The 19,032-nt window shown below is 43.8% G+C and overlaps 1 protein-coding gene across 1 annotated transcript in view; it reads left to right on the top strand.

Annotated features, from left to right (window-relative positions):
- Nucleotides 1-19,032, top strand: part of LRP1B (LDL receptor related protein 1B) — a 3,669,685-nt gene that overhangs the window by 3,358,863 nt on the left and 291,790 nt on the right. Inside the window, exon 76 of the mRNA XM_086955170.1 lies at nucleotides 12,254-12,388. Coding sequence (XP_086811296.1) covers nucleotides 12,254-12,388 — 135 coding nt within the window. The remainder of the gene's footprint in view (nucleotides 1-12,253; nucleotides 12,389-19,032) is intronic.

Raw genomic sequence — 19,032 nt, 5'->3', positions numbered from 1 at the left:
TACTTGGTTACTTGCAATATCCTTATCATGTAAGCCAGGGGGGGCATTATCCCATATATTACATGGTCACTCCATCACCCTTCCCACAAACAGCTAAAAACATTGGGAGCAAATTTATCAAAGAGTTACTTTCCACTTGTAACTGGGCGCAAGGCACCATGGCTTGATAAATATAGAGTTACTCTACCCCACAGTGGCATTCCATGGGTGGAGGGTGGGTGTTCCCAAGCATCCACACATGGATTTTGGCACATTCCCAGATTTGACATTAGTGGTAAAGCCAGGAATGCATCAAAATGCTATGCATCCACAGGTGAGGTGTAACAAGAAGAAAAATATGTATTTCTCCTTGCTACATCCTCTTTCTACTTGGGCTGACAGGAATACGCTGAATATTGTTAAGTACAGCACACTCCTGCCCTTTCCCTATCACGCAGCGCAGTGCAGCAAGACTTGCGCACAGCTTTGTGAATATTTGATAAATATGACACTTGAAGCATTGTTCTTTCATGTCAAAGAGCAAGGATGTTTGCAAGCATGAAAAAAAAGCAAAACCTCTAGTGTAAAATTAAACCCATCAAAAATATTTTAGGTATTTGTTGCAAACAGATATTAGAAACAGTTCTATGAAAGTCAGTTTTTTAAATTAAAAAATGCTGCAGTAGCTTGGAATGTGTAGAAACATGCAAAAAGATTCTATTTTTTCTCTAAGAGTGCAAAAACTAAACATGTTCTCCCTGCTTGTCACTGTAAGCTAGATAAACAAGCATTTGCAATGCAATAGATCACGCATTGGTCAGAGTTGGAGCTATTGGCGTAGTAAATGTAAATATTTGTATTTATGAGTTTAGTACTAGTGGATGGATGTGCTGGCTATTGTGTGTTTTACAATTAATCTAAAAGGAAGGGTTGTAATGTATGGGGCTTACTGGGACATAGTTTAAAGCAAGCCTGGGGATGTTTTAGCAAATGGATACTATGCAGTTATTAAGAACACTATGAGAATGCTATATTACATAATGGGAAATGTTGGGTATGGACATATTGAATCCAAGAGAATTGGAGTCACCCGATTATTTTATTTGTGTGTATTTAATAACGTTAAGCAGTATGATTTTACCATGTTTTTAACACCACGTAGGGCGGCTTCTATGAATCTGCTGCGATTACCGCCAGGGATCCACAACGAGCAGAATAAATATAAAATTCCAACTTGTAATTATAGGATGAGCATGGAGACAGATCCCTGGGTGTGGACATAGACTGGGAATGCACTGGACGCATAGGCATGTGGAGCAGGCACACGATGAATAGGGCTACAGTGAGACAATGTGAGCTGAAGCAGACACAGGAATTACAGGTTATGAAGGCAGCTATCCCATGCAGTGGACACACAATGGGGGCACAGTGAGGAACCATAAACCAAAGTGGGGTCTTTGGGGGTGGACACATATTGGAGCACTGAGTATTAACTAGGCATAAGGTAGGAAGAGGAGGATGAACACCCATCAAGGCACAGTTGCTGGGGGCCCATGCAGCGGAAATAGTGGGAGCGAAGATGACTGGTGAGAGCTAACATATTGCAGAGAGGCACGGATACTGTGAGCACATACAGCTGTGGAAAAACAGAGTTGATGTATCTCTGCGTGAACCAATGAGGAGGCAGCAAAGAAGAGGCACACAGGAGTGTCCTGAAATTTAGGGGAGGGGGCAGAGGCTAGTGCCTGAGAGGAGGGAAGGGCAACGTTTAGGTGAAGGAGACAAAACAAGTGGTCAGGGGAGAAGTGGCAGTGGGTATTGCTTTAAAGGAAGGACATTGTAAAAGAAAAACACAGGGCTGGTAAATCACATTTTCAATGAAATGGAGTCATCATGTTAACCTACCTAGACAGATAGGACTTTGAGGTTGGAGCCATGTCAGGTTTTCACAATAAGCTCCTGAATCATATTTACATCCGTTAATGAAAATGGGAACCAAAATTGGTATGTAGTCTGTCCCTGATCTACCTGCTTTGGATGACCCTGATTTATAAAAAATTACAAAGCATTATCACTATGCTTCCAAAAGAATAACAGACATATTTTAGATGCTAATAATCATATCCAAATTTAAACTGACTTTTATCCCAAAAAATTATTATGCTCTAGTCAGGAAGGCGTGTGATATTGATATGTATTGAATGACTAGATTATTGTCTTATTAAAAACACAAGCCTTTTGAGAAGACAAGCTGCCTACCAAAAGTGCTGGCTATTCCTTCCTCCTCAAGTGTCACACACAGCTCACCACTGATAGAAAAGTACCTGACTCCAGGAACTGGAAGGGATTTAGCATATGACAACTCTACAGATGGTTCATTTCACAAAGGTGAGTTTTTAACATACCTTACTGGTATGAGAGCCCACTTCAGAGAACAGAGCATACTTCAGAGGTCAAAAGGTTCAAACACTAGTCTTGCTGAATGAGACCCTCGTTTCAAGGGTTGTGCAAATTTGGCAGTGATAATACTGCACCAAAAATGTGATGCCATAGCATACAGTATTTATTGGATGTAATATTACAACACTAGAATTATATTTGGATGTACCAACGGGATAATTTATAAATAGCACACACCACTATTCCGAATTCCTCCATTTCTGAGCTCGGGCAATGTGTCAATTCAATTCGTACCAGCATAGACTTTGCGCAAATTGTATGGGAAAACACATGTGGTGTAAGTAATTTGCACAACATTTGTTATAAAAGTTGAGGAGCAAATATTCATTGATGTCTGAATTAATATTAGTCTGGGCTCATGACTGAGGACCTAAAGCTTTCACCTTTTAAAAGTGTAAAATAGGAATTCAACTGTATGTGAGTAAAGTTCAGCATCTTTTTTCTTTAAGCTAAGCATACTTCACATTAGCCAAACTGAAAAAAGTTTGTGCCGTAAAATAAAGATTTAGGGCCAGATGTATGAAAATTCAATTTAGCGAAATTGAATGTAGGAAGGAATCTTAAAAATATTTGTGATTCCTTAATATTCCTTAACTGTGAATCACAAATTGAGATTCGCAATCAAGGAATACCATCCTATTCATTCCTATGGACCAAGAGGCCCATAGGTATGAATAGGATTTGCGCCAGCAATTCGCGAGCAACCAAGAGGCACTCGCAAATTCCGGGCACAATTTTAAGGGTATGAGGGTTCCAAAAGGACACCCTGTTGCACCCCTGAAATTTGCATGTGTGCACATGTGGCACACATACATGCCCTAAGGGCTTGAATCTGTACCACATGGCACTTTAAAAAAGCAAAAAGGGCTTTTTTTAAAGGAAATCGATAATTACCACCAACTTGAAGTTGGTGATAATTAGCAATTCCTTAAGGCCAAAGTGCACTTTCTTTTGTGCTACTTACATTGCATTTAAGGAATCTCAATTTGTGATTCCTTAAATGCAATCGCAAAATCGCAAAATAAGGTATCACAATTTTTGCGATTCTTTATATTGCGAATAGGTTTAATCTTACCTACATTGCTCAAAGCTAAATTGCGATTTTAGGAATTTCGCTATTTGGCTTCCTACATCAGGCCCTAAATGAGAATTTGTATGCTTGTGGGGGATATTTTATTTCAATCCTTAGCACCACTTGTAGCCATCAGCGTATTGCCTGTGTCAAAATAATGAAGTAATACTATCACAAAATGTGCCACATTATGTTGCATAATTTGGTTGTCCCCTGCCACAGAATACTAGTAGCCCTGGTTATATCCACAGATCAGAGGTCATGTAGGCCTCTCACGAAGTCGAAAGAACAGTAGTTTAGGTATGCATGTTACATAAAGGGAGCGGAGTAGTTTACAGGTGCCTTGTTGTCCCGGTCTCAGTTGCTGTTTGTAGTTTTTCAAACCATCTCATCATTTCAAACAGTAAGGGCTATTTTGGTTGCCGTCATCCTTCCTCGAAATGACATGTAATTATCTTGTCCTTTGTACATCCTGACGTGCCACTGCGCCTTCCTGCTGCCTATTAATAACTGCAGTGCATGGTTCTGTGACTACGACAAAGGTGTGTCACAACACATAATATAAAAAAACACATAATACTAAATTATCAAAAGAGATACAAGTTCACCGCACTTTTGTCCCAGGATGCTGCTTTTTCTGCTCTGCCCAGCCTGTCACTGAAATATTGCTTAAAATATTTCTGATGATCTTGTTACACTTGTTGGCAGACAACCGCCTTTGGGTCTGAAGGCCTGTTGATGCTTCTTCTAACAGAGTGGACAGCAGCATTTAGATGTTAGATGTTAGATGTTAGGTTGGTCTTTTATAGCGCTCGGCTACTCCAAAGGAGTGTTCCGGCGCTTTAATTAGTGACCAGAAAAGACAGACATCGACAACATAGGACAGAACTACTGCAATGAGTAGAAAGATCCAGCACTGGAGGGAAGAACACTATCGGGCAAAGAGCCAAGTTTTAAGGCCCTTCCTGAAGGCCAGAAGATTGGATGTACTGCGCAGTGACAGTGAAAGAGAGTTCCAGAGCTGCGGAGCTCGCAGCCTGAAAGAGCGGCCTCCAATGCGCGCCTTTTTTACTTTGGGGACCTCGGCTAAATACAGAGACTCAGACCTCAGAGAGCGAGCCGGATGGTAAAAGGCAAGTCTCCCGTGGCATGCAGGGCCTTATGGGCCAGTGTCAAGGCCTTAAACTCTATCCGCTTCCGGATGGGCAGCCAATGGAGCGACTGCAATAGGCTGGATACTCTGGCACGTCTGTGGAGGCCAAAGATAGCCCGCGCGGCCGCGTTCTGCACCACCTGCAAGCGTTGCAGGAGATACTCAGGCAGGCCAAGATAAAGGATGTTGGAATAGTCCAATCTTGAGCCAAATAATGCCTGGACCGTAGTCCTCCTGTGCTCTTCCGAGAGCAGGGGGAAGAACTTCCGGAGCATTTTGAGGAGACCAAAGCAGGTTCCTGAGAGAGCCAGAACCTGGGATTTTAATGTCAGCCCATTGTCGATCTTAACTCCCAGATTCTTAGCTATCTGGGACGAGTGTGCTGGAGGGAACATGTCAGCAGGCCACCATTCATGCCACTCTGCGTCAGATAAGCAACCGAAGAAGAGTATCTCGGATTTATCTGAGTTGCACTTGAGGCTGTTTAGCTGGAACCATTTAAAAACAGCCCCAAGGCACTCACGGATACTCTCTCCGTCGAAATCTTCTCCTTTCTGACATGAAAAGAGGAGCTGGGTATCGTTGGCGTAAGATACTATCTGGGCCCCGAAAGACTCCACCAATGTCGCCAGAGGGTCATAAAGATGTTAAAGATAGTCGGGCTCAACAGGGAGCCCTGAGAGACTCCAACTCCCAATGGCGGCATCTCGGCGGAGCTCGAGGAGGCCCAGACCGTTTGTCGGCACACAGCTAAGAAGGATCTAAACCAGCTGAGCACTGCCCCCCTCAGACCGATCTCATAAAGTCTGGCGAGGAGACCCTCATGGGGGACGGTGTCGAAAGCCGCCGACAGATCAAGCATGACGAGCATGACTTTGCCTCCCGAATCCAGCGACTCTTTAATGGCCTCAGACACCTCCAGCAACCCCGTCTCAGTGCTTAAATTGGGGCGGAAGCCAGATTGGGAGGAATGTAGATGGTGGGACTCCAAATAATTGGAGAGCATGATATGTACGTGTTTCTCCAAGATCTTAGCCAGTGCGGGAAGATGCGAGATAGGCCTATAATTGGCGAGATCCCCTAGGGCAAGGCCGGGCTTTTTGAGAAGGGGAATGACCGTTGCCTGCTTTCACGCCTGCGGGACCACCCCTTGACTCAACAATAGATTCAAGAGCAGGATTTACAATATCCGCCATTTTCGCCAGGATTTTGGCAGGGCAAGGATCCAAAGGTGAGCCAGATTTAAGATTAGCCATGAGTACTAAGGACGCGGATATCGAGAATGGCGCGAACACCGTCAGGACTGGACCTGCAGGGATGAGTGGAGCTGGCCCATCCGTGGGGCTAAGAGGAGCATAAGTCTGCCTCGTGGGGAAGGAGTCCTGAATCAGCTTTATCTTGTTGGTGAAAAAATTGGCAAGGGCAGACACCCATGACTTAGAGGGGTCAATCTGAATCGAATTAGACCTAGGAGTCGTAAGTTCTTTAACGATGGAAAAGATCTCCTTAAAGGAGTTGGCTGCTGCCTCAATTCTCCTGGCGAAACAGCCTTTTTTTCCTGGAGGATTTCCCGGTGGTAGGCTTTAACCGTTGTTCTGTAGACAAGCCTAGCATCGGTATCGTACTGAGAACGCCAGGCCCTTTCGGCCACTTTGCATTGCCTACGGGAGTGCGACAGTGCTTCGGTGAACCAAGGGGCAGAGGGCTGTTTAGGTGTTAATCGGGGGGGAATCACAGGGGCTAGGTCGTTCAGCCTATCCATCAGCCACAGCTGCAAGGAGTCTAAGTCTTTCTCCAGACTGCCCTTAACAGGGAAAGGATGATCCAGAGAGGCCTGAGCCAGCATCTCTGGAGTCACCCGATGGTACGCCCTGGATACTGGTCCCTGGTGTTTCAGAACAGTGCTCGGTGGTTTCTTAATGCACTGAACATAGAATTTGGCCAGATAATGGTCTGACCACAATACCGGCAGCAATGCCGACATTTCAATAGGGGACGTGGAGACGATCTGATCTAGAGTGTGGCCCTTGTCAAGGGTCGGTCCAAAGAGAAAGGGGGTCAGGCCTAAGGGTGTCATGATATCCATCAATTTCATAGTATCCGGGTAAGAACTCTCATCCATATGGAAATTCAAATCACCGGCAAGCACACAGTGTTCTGCTCTAAGGATCAGCGTTGACATTATCGACTGGAGCTCCTCAAAGAAGGACCCTGCAGGGCCAGGGGGCCTGTAAACTAGGAGCCCTTTAAAAGATTGTTGAGGTGTCAGTGATATAGAAAAGGCAAGGGATTCAGAGCCCTTCATGACATCCATAGGAATGATGGAACATGCAAAGGATTCATTAACCACGAGTGCTACCCCCCCACCCCTTCCTTTCAATCTGTCTTGCCTAAAAATGTTATATCCTGGGGGTATTGCTGTAACAATATCAGGATTGGATGACTCGCCTAACCAGGTCTCTGTCAGCATCAGACATGCTGGTTTTTCAGTAACAAGGAGATCGAAGATATCCTGGGCATGTCTACGCACAGATCTGGTATTTAAAAGAAGGCAGAGGTGTTTAGCACCACCCACCTCCCTAGTTGATATGGAGGGGGGCACTGGCCAGAGACCAGCCGCAACCTGGACATTTCCGCTTGCCCTTATAACGACCAGGAAAAACCCTTGAACAGGCCTTTTGAAATGAGCGGAGCTCCTGAGGCGAATAACAAATCATGGCAGCGCCAGGAAAGAAGAACGAAAAACCGATGGTCGAGCCCCGCCTGCCACTCCGGGTGCCTCCGGGACGCTGACGGGCGCAGACGGGCAGGACACTGGCACAACTCCGGCGCAGATCCGGCGTGTCCGCTGTACGCGTCTGCTGTGCGGAGTCGTGGACGTTCTTTTTATAGCGCTGCTAGAGCGCGTGAACGGCGTGGCCCACACCCAATATGGCCGCCAAAGCCAGATCCCAGCCCTCGGCGTCGATGCTCGGCCGAGGGCGGTCCGGGGGTAGGGGAGGGGGGAAGTAACAGCGAAGCGCTAAGGAGCGCTGTGGAAGTCTCAGGTCCCAAATCTCTAGCGCCTATTAATCAAGCGCAGAGGAACATAAACATTAAAATGTCACTGGCGCTTCTTAATCAAGTGCAAGAGGCAGCAAGTTAAAAATGTCAAACACAGATTTTTAAATGAGGAAAGAAGAGAGCGAGACCTCCCGGCTTCCTCCTCAGGAGGGAAAAGGTCACAAAAGATGTTAATCCCTAGGTGATGTCTCAACTACCTTCTTATAGCGCTGCTAGAGCGCGTGAATGGCGTGGCCCACATTCAATATGGCCGCCAAAGCCAGATCCCAGCCCTCGGCGTCGTTGCTCGGCCGAGGGCGGTTCGGGGGTAGGGGAGGGGGGAAGTAATAGCGAAGCGCTAAGGAGCGCTGTGGAAGTCTCAGGTCCCTAATCTCTAGCACCTATTAATCAAGCGCAGAGGAACATAAACATTAAAATGTCACTGGCGCTTCTTAATAAAGCGCAAGAGGCAGCAAGTTAAAAATGTCAAACACAGATTTTTAAATGAGGAAAGAAGAGAGCGAGCCCTCCCGGCTTCCGCCTCAGGAGGGAAAAGGTCACAAAAGATGTTAATCCCTAGGTGATGTCTCAACTACCTTCTTATAGCGCTGCTAGAGCGTTTGAACGGCGTGGCCCACACCCAATATGGCCGCCAAAGCCAGATGCCAGCCCTTGGCGTCGATGCTCGGCCAAGGGCGGTCCGGGGGTAGGGGAGGGGGGAAGTAACAGCGAAGCGCTAAGGAGCGCTGTGGAAGTCTCAGGTCCCTAATCTCTAGCGCCTATTAATCAAGTGCAGAGGAACATAAACATTAAAATGTCACTGGTGCTTCCTAGTCAAGCGCAAGAGGCAGCAAGGTAAAAATGTCAAACACAGATTTTTAAATGAGGAAAGAAGAGAACGAGACCTTCCGGCTTCCGCCTCAGGAGGGAAAGGTCACAAAAGATGTTAATCTTTGCTTTTGCCTTTGCAGGGGTGACCTGGAGATGTTGCCGGCTTTCACAATAGCTGTCTGTGGTGTGAGCTTTTTGTTTCATGCACAGTGAGAGAGAGAGAAGTCAGGCCTCATGCCCCTTTATCCGTGGTCTATGCTCATCAAAGTGCATCCTCAAATGGACACCTCCCACCACCCGATTGGGAACCAGTCAAAAACGGAATAGGCGAATCACCAGCTCGTAATTTACAGAATGAGATTGTCACTTAGCCGTGGTAGGGTAAATGATTCAAGTTAATGCAGCAGGTGCACTAACACCGGGGTCAAGTTAATGCAGAAGGTGCAGTAACACCAGGTCTGGGGCATAAGGAGCAGATAAAAAAAGATACAGAGGTAGAATAAATGGGTGTATGGATAGGCAGAGCCTGGGCATTCTCAGTAAGTAAACTCACTTTCTCCACCACTGCTTTCATTCCGGATGGTGCCATCTTCCTCAGGCCAGCTTTTCACTTCCAGGTTTGTGGGCGTGGCCTAGGCTAACCTAGGCCTCATAACAAAGTCATCAAAGGTTGTGTTGGCGCAAGGTGGCAGGCCCCCTCGCTAAGTTAAGAGGAGCAGATTTACAAGCCCCTTGCGCCACTTTTGCATCACTTTTAACATTGGAAAAGTGACGCAAAAGTGATGTAAGGGGCTTGTAAATCTGCCCCAGAGAGTTTATAAAATATATATAAAATCTATGCGCAGTAATGCTGTAGAATATTATTTAATTTTATATCACTTGAACTGGGAGGAGTGAATGCCTAAATAACCCTGCGGTGAGCGTGGACTTGGCCCGGAGGCATCAGAGCTCAAAACAAAAGGGATAATGCCATAATTGGAGTGAGCATCACAAAGATAAGATCGGAGTAAAGTGGTGGGAGAAAAGCGAAGGGCGGACACAACAATTAAAAAGAAAGAGTTCTCCCAAATTACAGAAAAGCAATGCAAATCTAAGGACACTGTACTATACCGGTGCTCCTTTGAAGAAAAAACGGAAGTGATGTTTGCGGCATGAACCAATTAGGAGGCAGCAAAGAAGAAGCACACGGACGTTGAAACAATGGTAATTAGCATAAGGGAATAGCATTGTATTATTGTTCACAAAAGGTCTTGCAGGTGCGCGTTGACACTCGACCTAACAAAGCAGAAGCAAAAAAAATCAACATTCCATTTTCTTTGCTGTAAATAGCTGTTTCAATTATGCTCTGTGACCTGACCTGCCTTGTGACCTGACCTGCCTTTCACCTCTGCTGCTGGCTCTGGCAGTAGGCGTTGTGATGTCAGAACTTGACTGTAATAACTTATAAAAGTGAGTTCTGACATCTTTTCTTTATAATGGGCGACTGGGTGGTCACAAGTCCCCGACTGACGTTTATTACAGAGTCCCATGTATTATAAACAAATTAGAGACTCATTTATATACAGCTCTTGCAGAACACCAACTATTATAAGCATCTAATTTTGTTACACATTTTCTTAATCATGGAGCACATCAATATAATATGCCCTCAATGAGAGGATTTTTAAGTGCCTAGACAAGGATGCCTTATTAATAATGTGATCTGTGTAGGAAAATCCTTATACTCCCACGAGATTCTGCTCCATCGCCTCGGGGAGATCGGGGTCAGCGGTGGTGCCCTGGCTTGGTTTGCGTCTTTTCTATCTGACCCCTCCTTCCAGATTCATGACCCGCCATATCTATCCAGCATGCACCCCTGAACTTTGGTGTCCCTCAGGGCTCCGCCCTCAGCCCTACGCTGTTTAACGTGTACGTCCTCACTCTTGCCCGCTTGGCTAAAGAGAGGAAGATCAAAATGATTTCATATGCGGACGACACGCAGCTGATCTTCACCTTCTCTAAGAACACTGTGTCAGACCAGTTAAAATTCCATGAAGATGTTCTGGCCATCTCGGACTGGATGGCGGAGAACTATCTTCAACTTAACTCCTCAAAGACGGAGGTGCTTTTGATTGGCCGTGACTCGCATATATGAGACCACCAGTGGTGGCCTTCGACAATGGGTCCTCCCCCTAAACCCAAGGAGACAGTCAAGAATTTGGGGGTCCTAATGAACAACTCCCTCTCATTCGAGCTTCATGCAAAAAAAGTTGCTGTAACCTGCTTCAGCCGCTTTCGGGCCTCAAACCCGTTCTGGGATTTATTGAGCCCCCTACCCGCCAAGTAATCATTCAATCAATGGCTCTATTTCATCTGGACAACTGTAACGGGCTACTACTGGGCACTAATAAAACGGTCATTAAAAGACTCCAAAGGGCTCAAAATGCCGCTGCCCGCACTCTTTTTTCCCTACCCAAATACTGCCGCACCGCCCATCTACTGCACAGTTTGCATTGGCTGCCCATGAAACAGAGAATCCGATTTAAGACCCTTTGCCTAATCCATGAAATCCTACACAGGCAGGGCCCCCAGATACTGCAGCGACTCTGTACCTTTTATGTTCCTACACCTGCCTTGCGCTCCGCAGACCTGCATCTTGCTTGCACCGTCAGGGTGCGCAAGAGCAAAGCAGAGCGGAAACAGATTAAAACCTGGCTGTTCGCCTCCATCTTGGGAGGCTGCCGCACCTGTTTACTCCTGAAAGGTACCATATACTGCTGTCCCTCTTGCTGTGTCCTGCCCCCCTGGTCCTGTCTGCGAGCGCTGGGACGCCCTGTTGCTGGGGCAGCCACGCGCTATACAAGCTAATTTAACAAACTATAGCGATGAATTACCACCTCATTTTTTTTTTTTGCAGTGTCATTGTGTTATTTTACAATTAGGTATGTGCCATGGTCTATACTGATGTGAAATGTTGCATCTTCATTATAGATTGTGTTATTTACGTTAAAATCAATGTTATAATCTACTATGTCCTGCTGCAGTGCTTGGTGTGATACGGTCTACCTGCTACTATCGTGGATTTAAATTATAACACCAGTGGTCTAGTCTGTTGTTTACCACTTGACATCATATATAGGTCTATTTTTTAATTCTCTTATTTCCCTATGTCCCACTTCCCTTATCTGTCAAAATCGGGACATATCATAAGCAGTTGTACTGCTTCAAAGTAGATCTGAAAGCCTGTTTGTTTTTATGTATTTACACCGTGTAAAGCGTATATAAATAACTCACCATTTCTCCAAGTTAATGCATGTACCACAGAGAGCTCAGCACGGAAGCAAGGGCAGAGATTGCATCTCTCTGCTTCCGAGCTGTTCAAAACAACATCACGTCGTTTCCAAAATGTATATTTATTTGACATTTGTGATCTCAAATATTTTATAGGCTGAGTCTTATGGTTTGTGTTTAAAATAAATAAATTGTTTTTCAATGAAAGAACTACACCAACGTACTGTTTGTTACTCAATTCTGGTCACTGAAAAATCAACATTCGTATATCTTTTCTGAGAGGGTCTTGTTTGGGCTTCCTTTCTCGATACATGTCATTATCACATTTTAGGAAACGTTTTTAAAACGGTTCCATCATTCGTTTATTTTATGAAAATAAAAGAAGGATGCTCATGTTGTCTTATTTTATTTTTTTAAATAAATTTGAGTTGGAACTTTTTTCTCAGTTTCTACGGAGTATTCGTGCGAAGATGATGTGAATCCGTGTGGAGATGACGCCTCCTGTATAAAGACTGGATCAACATTTAAGTGTCGATGTAGGCCGGGCTTCAGGCGTGACCTCAACACCAGACAGTGCGAAGGTAAATATTCTGGATAGTTTTACATAAACAATTAAAATAGCCCAATACTCCTTAATCCTCTATATAATTGATGTTAATAGTAAATTTATGCTATATGATAAGGTCATAGAGTGAGTGTGTCATCCAAACCTGAATTCTTTTTTTCTGGATGTATGATTGTTCAGATTATTTTCTCATTATTTGTTGATTATATTTAACAAGTTAGAGTAGTTCATTTTACAGCAGGCACAACCAATGAATATCCTTCTAGAAACTGTTGGATTGGCACTTTCCCTCTGAAGAACTCCATTTCAAGCGGTGCATTTATTAAACATTGTAGTATGTATTGTCTCCTGTTTGATAGACAGGCTTCTGGAATGAATACATGGAGACTGGGGTTTTCTGAGGAAATGTAAAGTATTTGTAAGCTGTTGGTTCTACCACCTGCATGCCACTAGTAAAATGTAGCCTAAAATACAAACCAGGCTCACGGCCATGTTAAATAATTTGGCGAGTTGTCATACTGATGATTTGCTGTTCACAACAGAAACAGGCTGAGAGGTTACGGAGCCTTTCGCTCACACGCTTTGTCATAGCCAACGAGAATAATAATTGAGGCAACCTGCATGAGTAACTTTCATGGGCCCTCATTATATCTGTGCTGGAATTTTCAGCAGGAATACAAGGTGACTGAAATCTCTGATTGTTGATGATATTAAAACACCAAATTCTAGTGATTACAGCATTTGTCCCTAGAATGTCCAATTAATGTCTGAACTTGTCAATACCAGATACTTTTCTGTGCAGTTTTTCCTGATTTTGGGGTGAGAACCACTGATGTTTTCTGTCTGTTAGGAACATGAGGTTAGTATGAGAAGGCGAACCATGGAGTATGGGTCATAGTATAAGTCTTTGGGAGTGTCAGGGCAGGGAACACTTGTGCCTGCCCAGGGGACAATTGACTGCTACCTAATGCTCTGTAGACGTCAAACTGGGAGGAGCTGTGCTCCTGCGCACAGTTATATAACAGAGTTCAGAATTTGCATTTCTGATCATTCAAGGCCTGGAGACATTTGTAATCACAGATGGTGACTTTGTACCCAGTTTTAATACTCTAGGTGTAACTCCACCACTCCAAGGGACCTTTGTGGGTATATACCAAAAAGTGTGTAAACCTCTGTCAGTTCATTGGTTTGATCTTTCCTTTGCTGAGCCACAACACAGTACAGGGAAAGGTTAGTATGTGATCTAACACCCCATTCAATCTTTGATTACTATCTAGTTGGAGTAATATCTGCTTTAAGGAGGACTATACTGCTCCTTATGACCTCCAGCAAAGTTCACCAAAACTACCTGTCAGGATCCTAGTATTCTCTGCAGGATATCCCACTTTGAGTTTAATCGATCATGGAAGAGACACATATGCCATATAATTTACCTATGTGTTAACTTTAGAGAAAGGATTGACACCTTTCCTGTTTTCATCAGTCACACCAATATGATCCATTGCTATGCCTTCCCCTCTCCACCGACAATCTTTGTAGTACTCAGGAGGGGATGCCTTCATCATTCATCAAGTACTATATTAATATTTAGAGTTCTAAGCGGAGAGGTACCAGACGTTAATTCTGCATGAACTACAGTATTATTGCTTGCCTCATGTTTACTTTGTTATCAAAGAATACATAAGGTTTTGATAGTTCTGTTAGCATATCTGATTATAGATGAGAAGCGTACTCCTTTGCTAGAACAGCCATGCCCTTCAATATGCCCGAAATAGTTAATTTAGTTAATAACATTAAGTACATAATGGATTTGATGGGCCCAAAAACAATTTTAAAACTTGAATTCAACAGCCATTAGTTGAAAGATCCCAAAATCACATTACATTATTTATAACTTACATAAGTTGAGGTGACCCTAATGAATGACGTGACTGAACATCTGAGACAATGCCTGGATGAGGGAGGCACTGCTGCGCTCATTTTATTGGACCTGAGTGTGGCTTACGACACAGTGTCCCACTCCATCCTGGTTCATAGGCTTGAATCAATAGGGATGACAGATTCAGCCCTTAGAGAGCTTAGCTCCTTTTTAAAGGACGGCCCGTTTCAAGTTTTTAATCCAACATGAGATCCCAAACACAAGCCTTTACTTTAGGTGTCCCGCAGGGATCCAGTCTAAGCACCTTAATGTCAAACATCTAGGGTCGCCCTTTGGCAGACTTAATAGAGAATTGTGGACTTACCCTGTTTTCAAATGCTGATGATACTCAGATCATCTTCTCCCTCTCTTCGGCACAGAGAAACAACTAATCCTTACTGCTTATAGGGATGACTAAAATTGTGGCTTGGTTGAACCTAAACTCCCTGAAGCTTAACAGTGATAAGACCAAGCTCCGAGATCTAGGCAACAACTGCTCCCTTTGGGGTGCCAAACAATGGCCTGAAATGCCAGGGACCCCTCCGACCTTGGTATCTAAATTAAACCGCCTGGGCTTTCTTATTGCGCATAAGCTCTCTATGAAACCACAGACAGCTAAGGTAGCAGCAACTTGTTTTGCAGTCCTGAAATGGCTGCAAAAGATTCTATGGCTTATACCCTTATTGACTCAGCTGACCGTTATTCAGGCATTGGTTATTTCTCACGTAGACTACGGCAATGTGCTGTATTTAGTCACTGATAAGTCATCTCTACAGCGCCTAAAATTGTTCAGAACCCTGCTGCTAGACTGCTTTACCACTTACCCAGATATGTTGCTCTTTCTCATTTGCTTAAAGAACTTCATTGGCTTTAGGTGGCCAAACACATTGAATTCAAAGCTCAGTGCTACATGTTCAAGGCACAATTGAGCCTCGGACTACGCTACATACAGGAACTATTAGCTCCTTATCTGCCCACTCACCACTAAGATTCTCAACCCAGACCATGGTCAGTGTCCCCAGGTTTCGATTAACCCAAATGAGGGACCACTCCTTCACCTACCTGGGTCGTAAGCTCTGGAACTCTATACCACATGACTTAAAGAACTGCAAATTATTTCTCACCTTCCTTAGGATACCTTAGGATACTGAAAACTTGGCTATTCTGAACCTTCGTTGTTGAACAGCAAATCTACGACCGCCCTGCACCAGGAAACCGTTGTGGTAGCTGTGCGCATTACAAGTTGCTAATAACAATAATACGTTATAAGGTGATTTACTGCCATTGAAAGCTCCAAATTTTAAAGATAATATTTCACTTAAATACAGACCAGTGACATTGTGTCTGCACAACCTGAAGAAAGGTGAGGATGAATGTCATCCAATTTTATCTTTTTTTAAATTTATTTTTGCAAAATGCATGAGTCAGTAGGAATGAGTCACTCTAGTACATGGAATATATGATTGCTAGCATTCAAATCAACAAGGAAAAAATAAAATCAACACACTATTAATAACACTGAGACGTCCATAATACAAAAAAAAGAGCTAAAAAACAATATAAACAGTCATAAGTTCTAGATTTCAATGTGGAGCGATGGATATACAGCACTTATATTGCAAACATCGGGTAACCCAGAGGAGGCCGAAATTCAAATTTCGGACTCAAGGTAATGCGATACTATGCCCCATATTTTCTCACCAAGCTTCTTTTTTCGATGGACTTTGAGGGCATATAAACTATACTCCATATTATATACTGCAAAAAACCGTGCCCTCCATGCTTCAAAAGAAGGCGGTTCCTGTTGCAACCAAAAAGAGGCTATATTTAGTCTGTATACCGCTGTAACTAAAAATATTAAGTAAGCAGATTGCTTTGATATTCCTGTCTCCTTAAATCCCATTTCTACACCTAAAAGAATCTGCGTGGCGGATAATTGTGTTGGAGTGCCAATGATCTCTTATAAACATTTCTCCACCTGCATCAATAAACAAGCTAAAGATGGACACCCCAAAAAAATCTGAACATCGTCTGCAGATGGGTATCCTCAGCGGAAGCATTTCCCTATTAAATCCCCAAGCCATTTTGAGAGCTTATCTGGTGTATAATAAAGATTAAAAAGTGATTTGAAGTGTTGCGCAGATAACTTTGCAGAGAAAAATAGATTCTTGGCCAATTCTAAAGAAGCTTCTATTTGTATATCCTGCCTCCCCAATTTAATCCCCCATTTTGAATTTTGTTCTTCGATATCATTGGCCTTAGTGCCTAACATATGACCATATAACGTGCCTATCCTTGCTGCTTTCATATTGTCTTCTATCAAGGGATTAACTTGAAAAATGTCTCCACTATTCACCAAGTAATTCCTAATTTGTAAATACTTAGCAAAGTTCTCCCTAGGGAGCTGGTACTGTTCACGCAATTGTTCAAAAGATTTAGGACAGCCTTCAGAGTAGAGGTCGCCCACCACCCTTATTCCGTTCAACCTCCAATTATGAACCACCCGATCCCACAGATCAACTGGCAAAAATATTGAGGATACCAATGGTGTATACCAAGAGATTTTCTCAAAGCCAAACATACCCCTTAATACTTTCCATACCTTTTATGCAGCCTCCAAGACCTTTAATCTCGTCTGCTTGTAGTAGCTCCATTCAAGGTGCAAAAACAAACAATGTTTGGCTTTTACCCCCAGTAACATCTGGTATATGGATGGGCTTGCCCCCGGACCACATAAACCGCATACAAATAGCTTGGAGCTGTGCCAAGCTCGCCTTAGGAATTTCCAAGGGGACACATCTGAAAAAGTACAGCATTTTCGGGAGTATCATCATTTTTAGTAGATTGCATCACCCCACTAGGGAGAGATGCAAACATTCCGCCGGATCTAACTGTTTCGTTACCCCCGATAGAAGAGCCTCCCAATTTGATTCAACCAGGGCAGTTGTAGAAACCCTAAGCTTGACACCCAAGTATGTAACCTCTTGACATACCCTTGGGTCGGAATACTTTGACATATTGGCGTAAAGCAACTGAGTTTTGGCTGTGTTCAACTTATTGCCAGAAGCCACACCAAACTCAGTGGCTAAGTATTCGATCTCCTGCATCGCTATAGTTGGACTCGGCGTAACGACAGCAACGTCATCCGCATAGGCGAGAACCTTGAACTGATAGGTTTGTATGGTCATTGATTGAATCCTAGTGCTAGATTCCAGCATTTTTAAAAACGGTTCGATGTATAATGAAAATAAGAGGGGAGAACAGGGGCAGCCTTGCCTGGTACCCCTCTGTATTTGAACCACCTCCGACTCGAGTCCCATGGTGCTAATGCGGGCTACAGGTTGACAATACAGTGTCTACAATGATGTAATGAACTCTAGCCCAAAACCCCGACGCCTCATAACATCCCATAAAAAGCACCATGAGACCCGGTCGAAGGCCTTCTCGGCATCTAATAAAATTAAACAGAGTGGTTCCCGGGTTATGTTAACATAATCAAAGAAAGTTTTTACCCGGCTGACATGATTCGCCGTTCCTCGATGCGGAATAAACCTGTGTAGTGGAAACTAGTGAGGAGATAATAGAGGATAAACTATTGGCCAAGATTTTCGAGTAGATCTTCCCATCCGTGTTCAAAAGCGAGATGGGACGATATGAGCCAGGGAGGTTCGCAGGTTTATCTTTTTTATGAAACACAACAATGCATGCTTCATTCCAAGTCAAAGGGGGAACGCCTTTCTGAGCCATTCTCACTATTGCCAGAAGATCTACCTTCAAAACAGAAAAACAAGTTTTGTAAATTTCCAAAGGTAGCTTGTCTGGCCCTGCCGCTTCACCCCTTGCCAGCCCGTTTACTGCTACTTCTAATTCCTCTAGCGAAATGGGAGCTTCTAACCCTTCTATCTCCTCTGCAGGGAGATCTGCCATGCAATACTGGCTGATAAGAGTAGCCGCAGCATTCTCATCGTACTCATCTCGTCGATATAATACCTCATAGAACTGTCTAAACACCTCCAAGATACAGCTTTCATTTTCAACAGAATCAACATTCAAATCTAAAATATTGTCTATCCGTTGAGCTGCCTCCCTCAATCTGAATTTTTGGGCAAGGCATCTGCCACTTGCCTCACCATACTCATAGTGCATTTGAGGTTTAATAAGAATTTTTTTTGCAGTTTCCTGGGACTAATTTAGATTTAGCCTTGCTTTAAGCCGTGCTACCGCTGTGATCAAGTCAGTTATATCTTTGCCTGCCTGGGTGCCCTGCATAAGTAACTCCTCAGCCTTTATCAACTCTTGGTATAGTTCTTGGAATTTTGCTGCCTGTTTTTTTTGATTATGTAGTCCGAAGCTTAAAGCTTCCGCTTTAAAGGAGGCCTTGAAACTATCCCAAACACAGCCTACATTGCTGCTCCCGCGATTAATATTAAAGAAAGTAGTAATCCATTGCTTCATATGTTCAATGAATTGCTGCTCTAATAATAGTTTACAGTCAAAAGAAAATCCCCTTGGCCGTGTGACTGCTACTATGCCCGTTATTGAAAGAACTACCGGCCCGTGATCAGACGTAATTCTTGGGTATACCTGAATAACAGCCTGGTTTAATAACAATTGAGGAGTAAAAAAATCATCTAGCCGCACTAGCTTCCAATGGGGAAAAGAAAAAAAAAGTATATCCAGGATCCGCCCCCCTTAAAAAAGCCCAGACATCCACCAACCCATGTGCGATCATTAGTGCCTGC

The sequence above is a fragment of the Lissotriton vulgaris genome, chromosome 2_1 (assembly GCF_964263255.1).
Source record: "Lissotriton vulgaris chromosome 2_1, aLisVul1.2, whole genome shotgun sequence".
NCBI classification, from domain to species: Eukaryota; Metazoa; Chordata; class Amphibia; order Caudata; family Salamandridae; genus Lissotriton; species Lissotriton vulgaris.
This window is presented reverse-complemented; position numbering and strand designations above follow the sequence as displayed.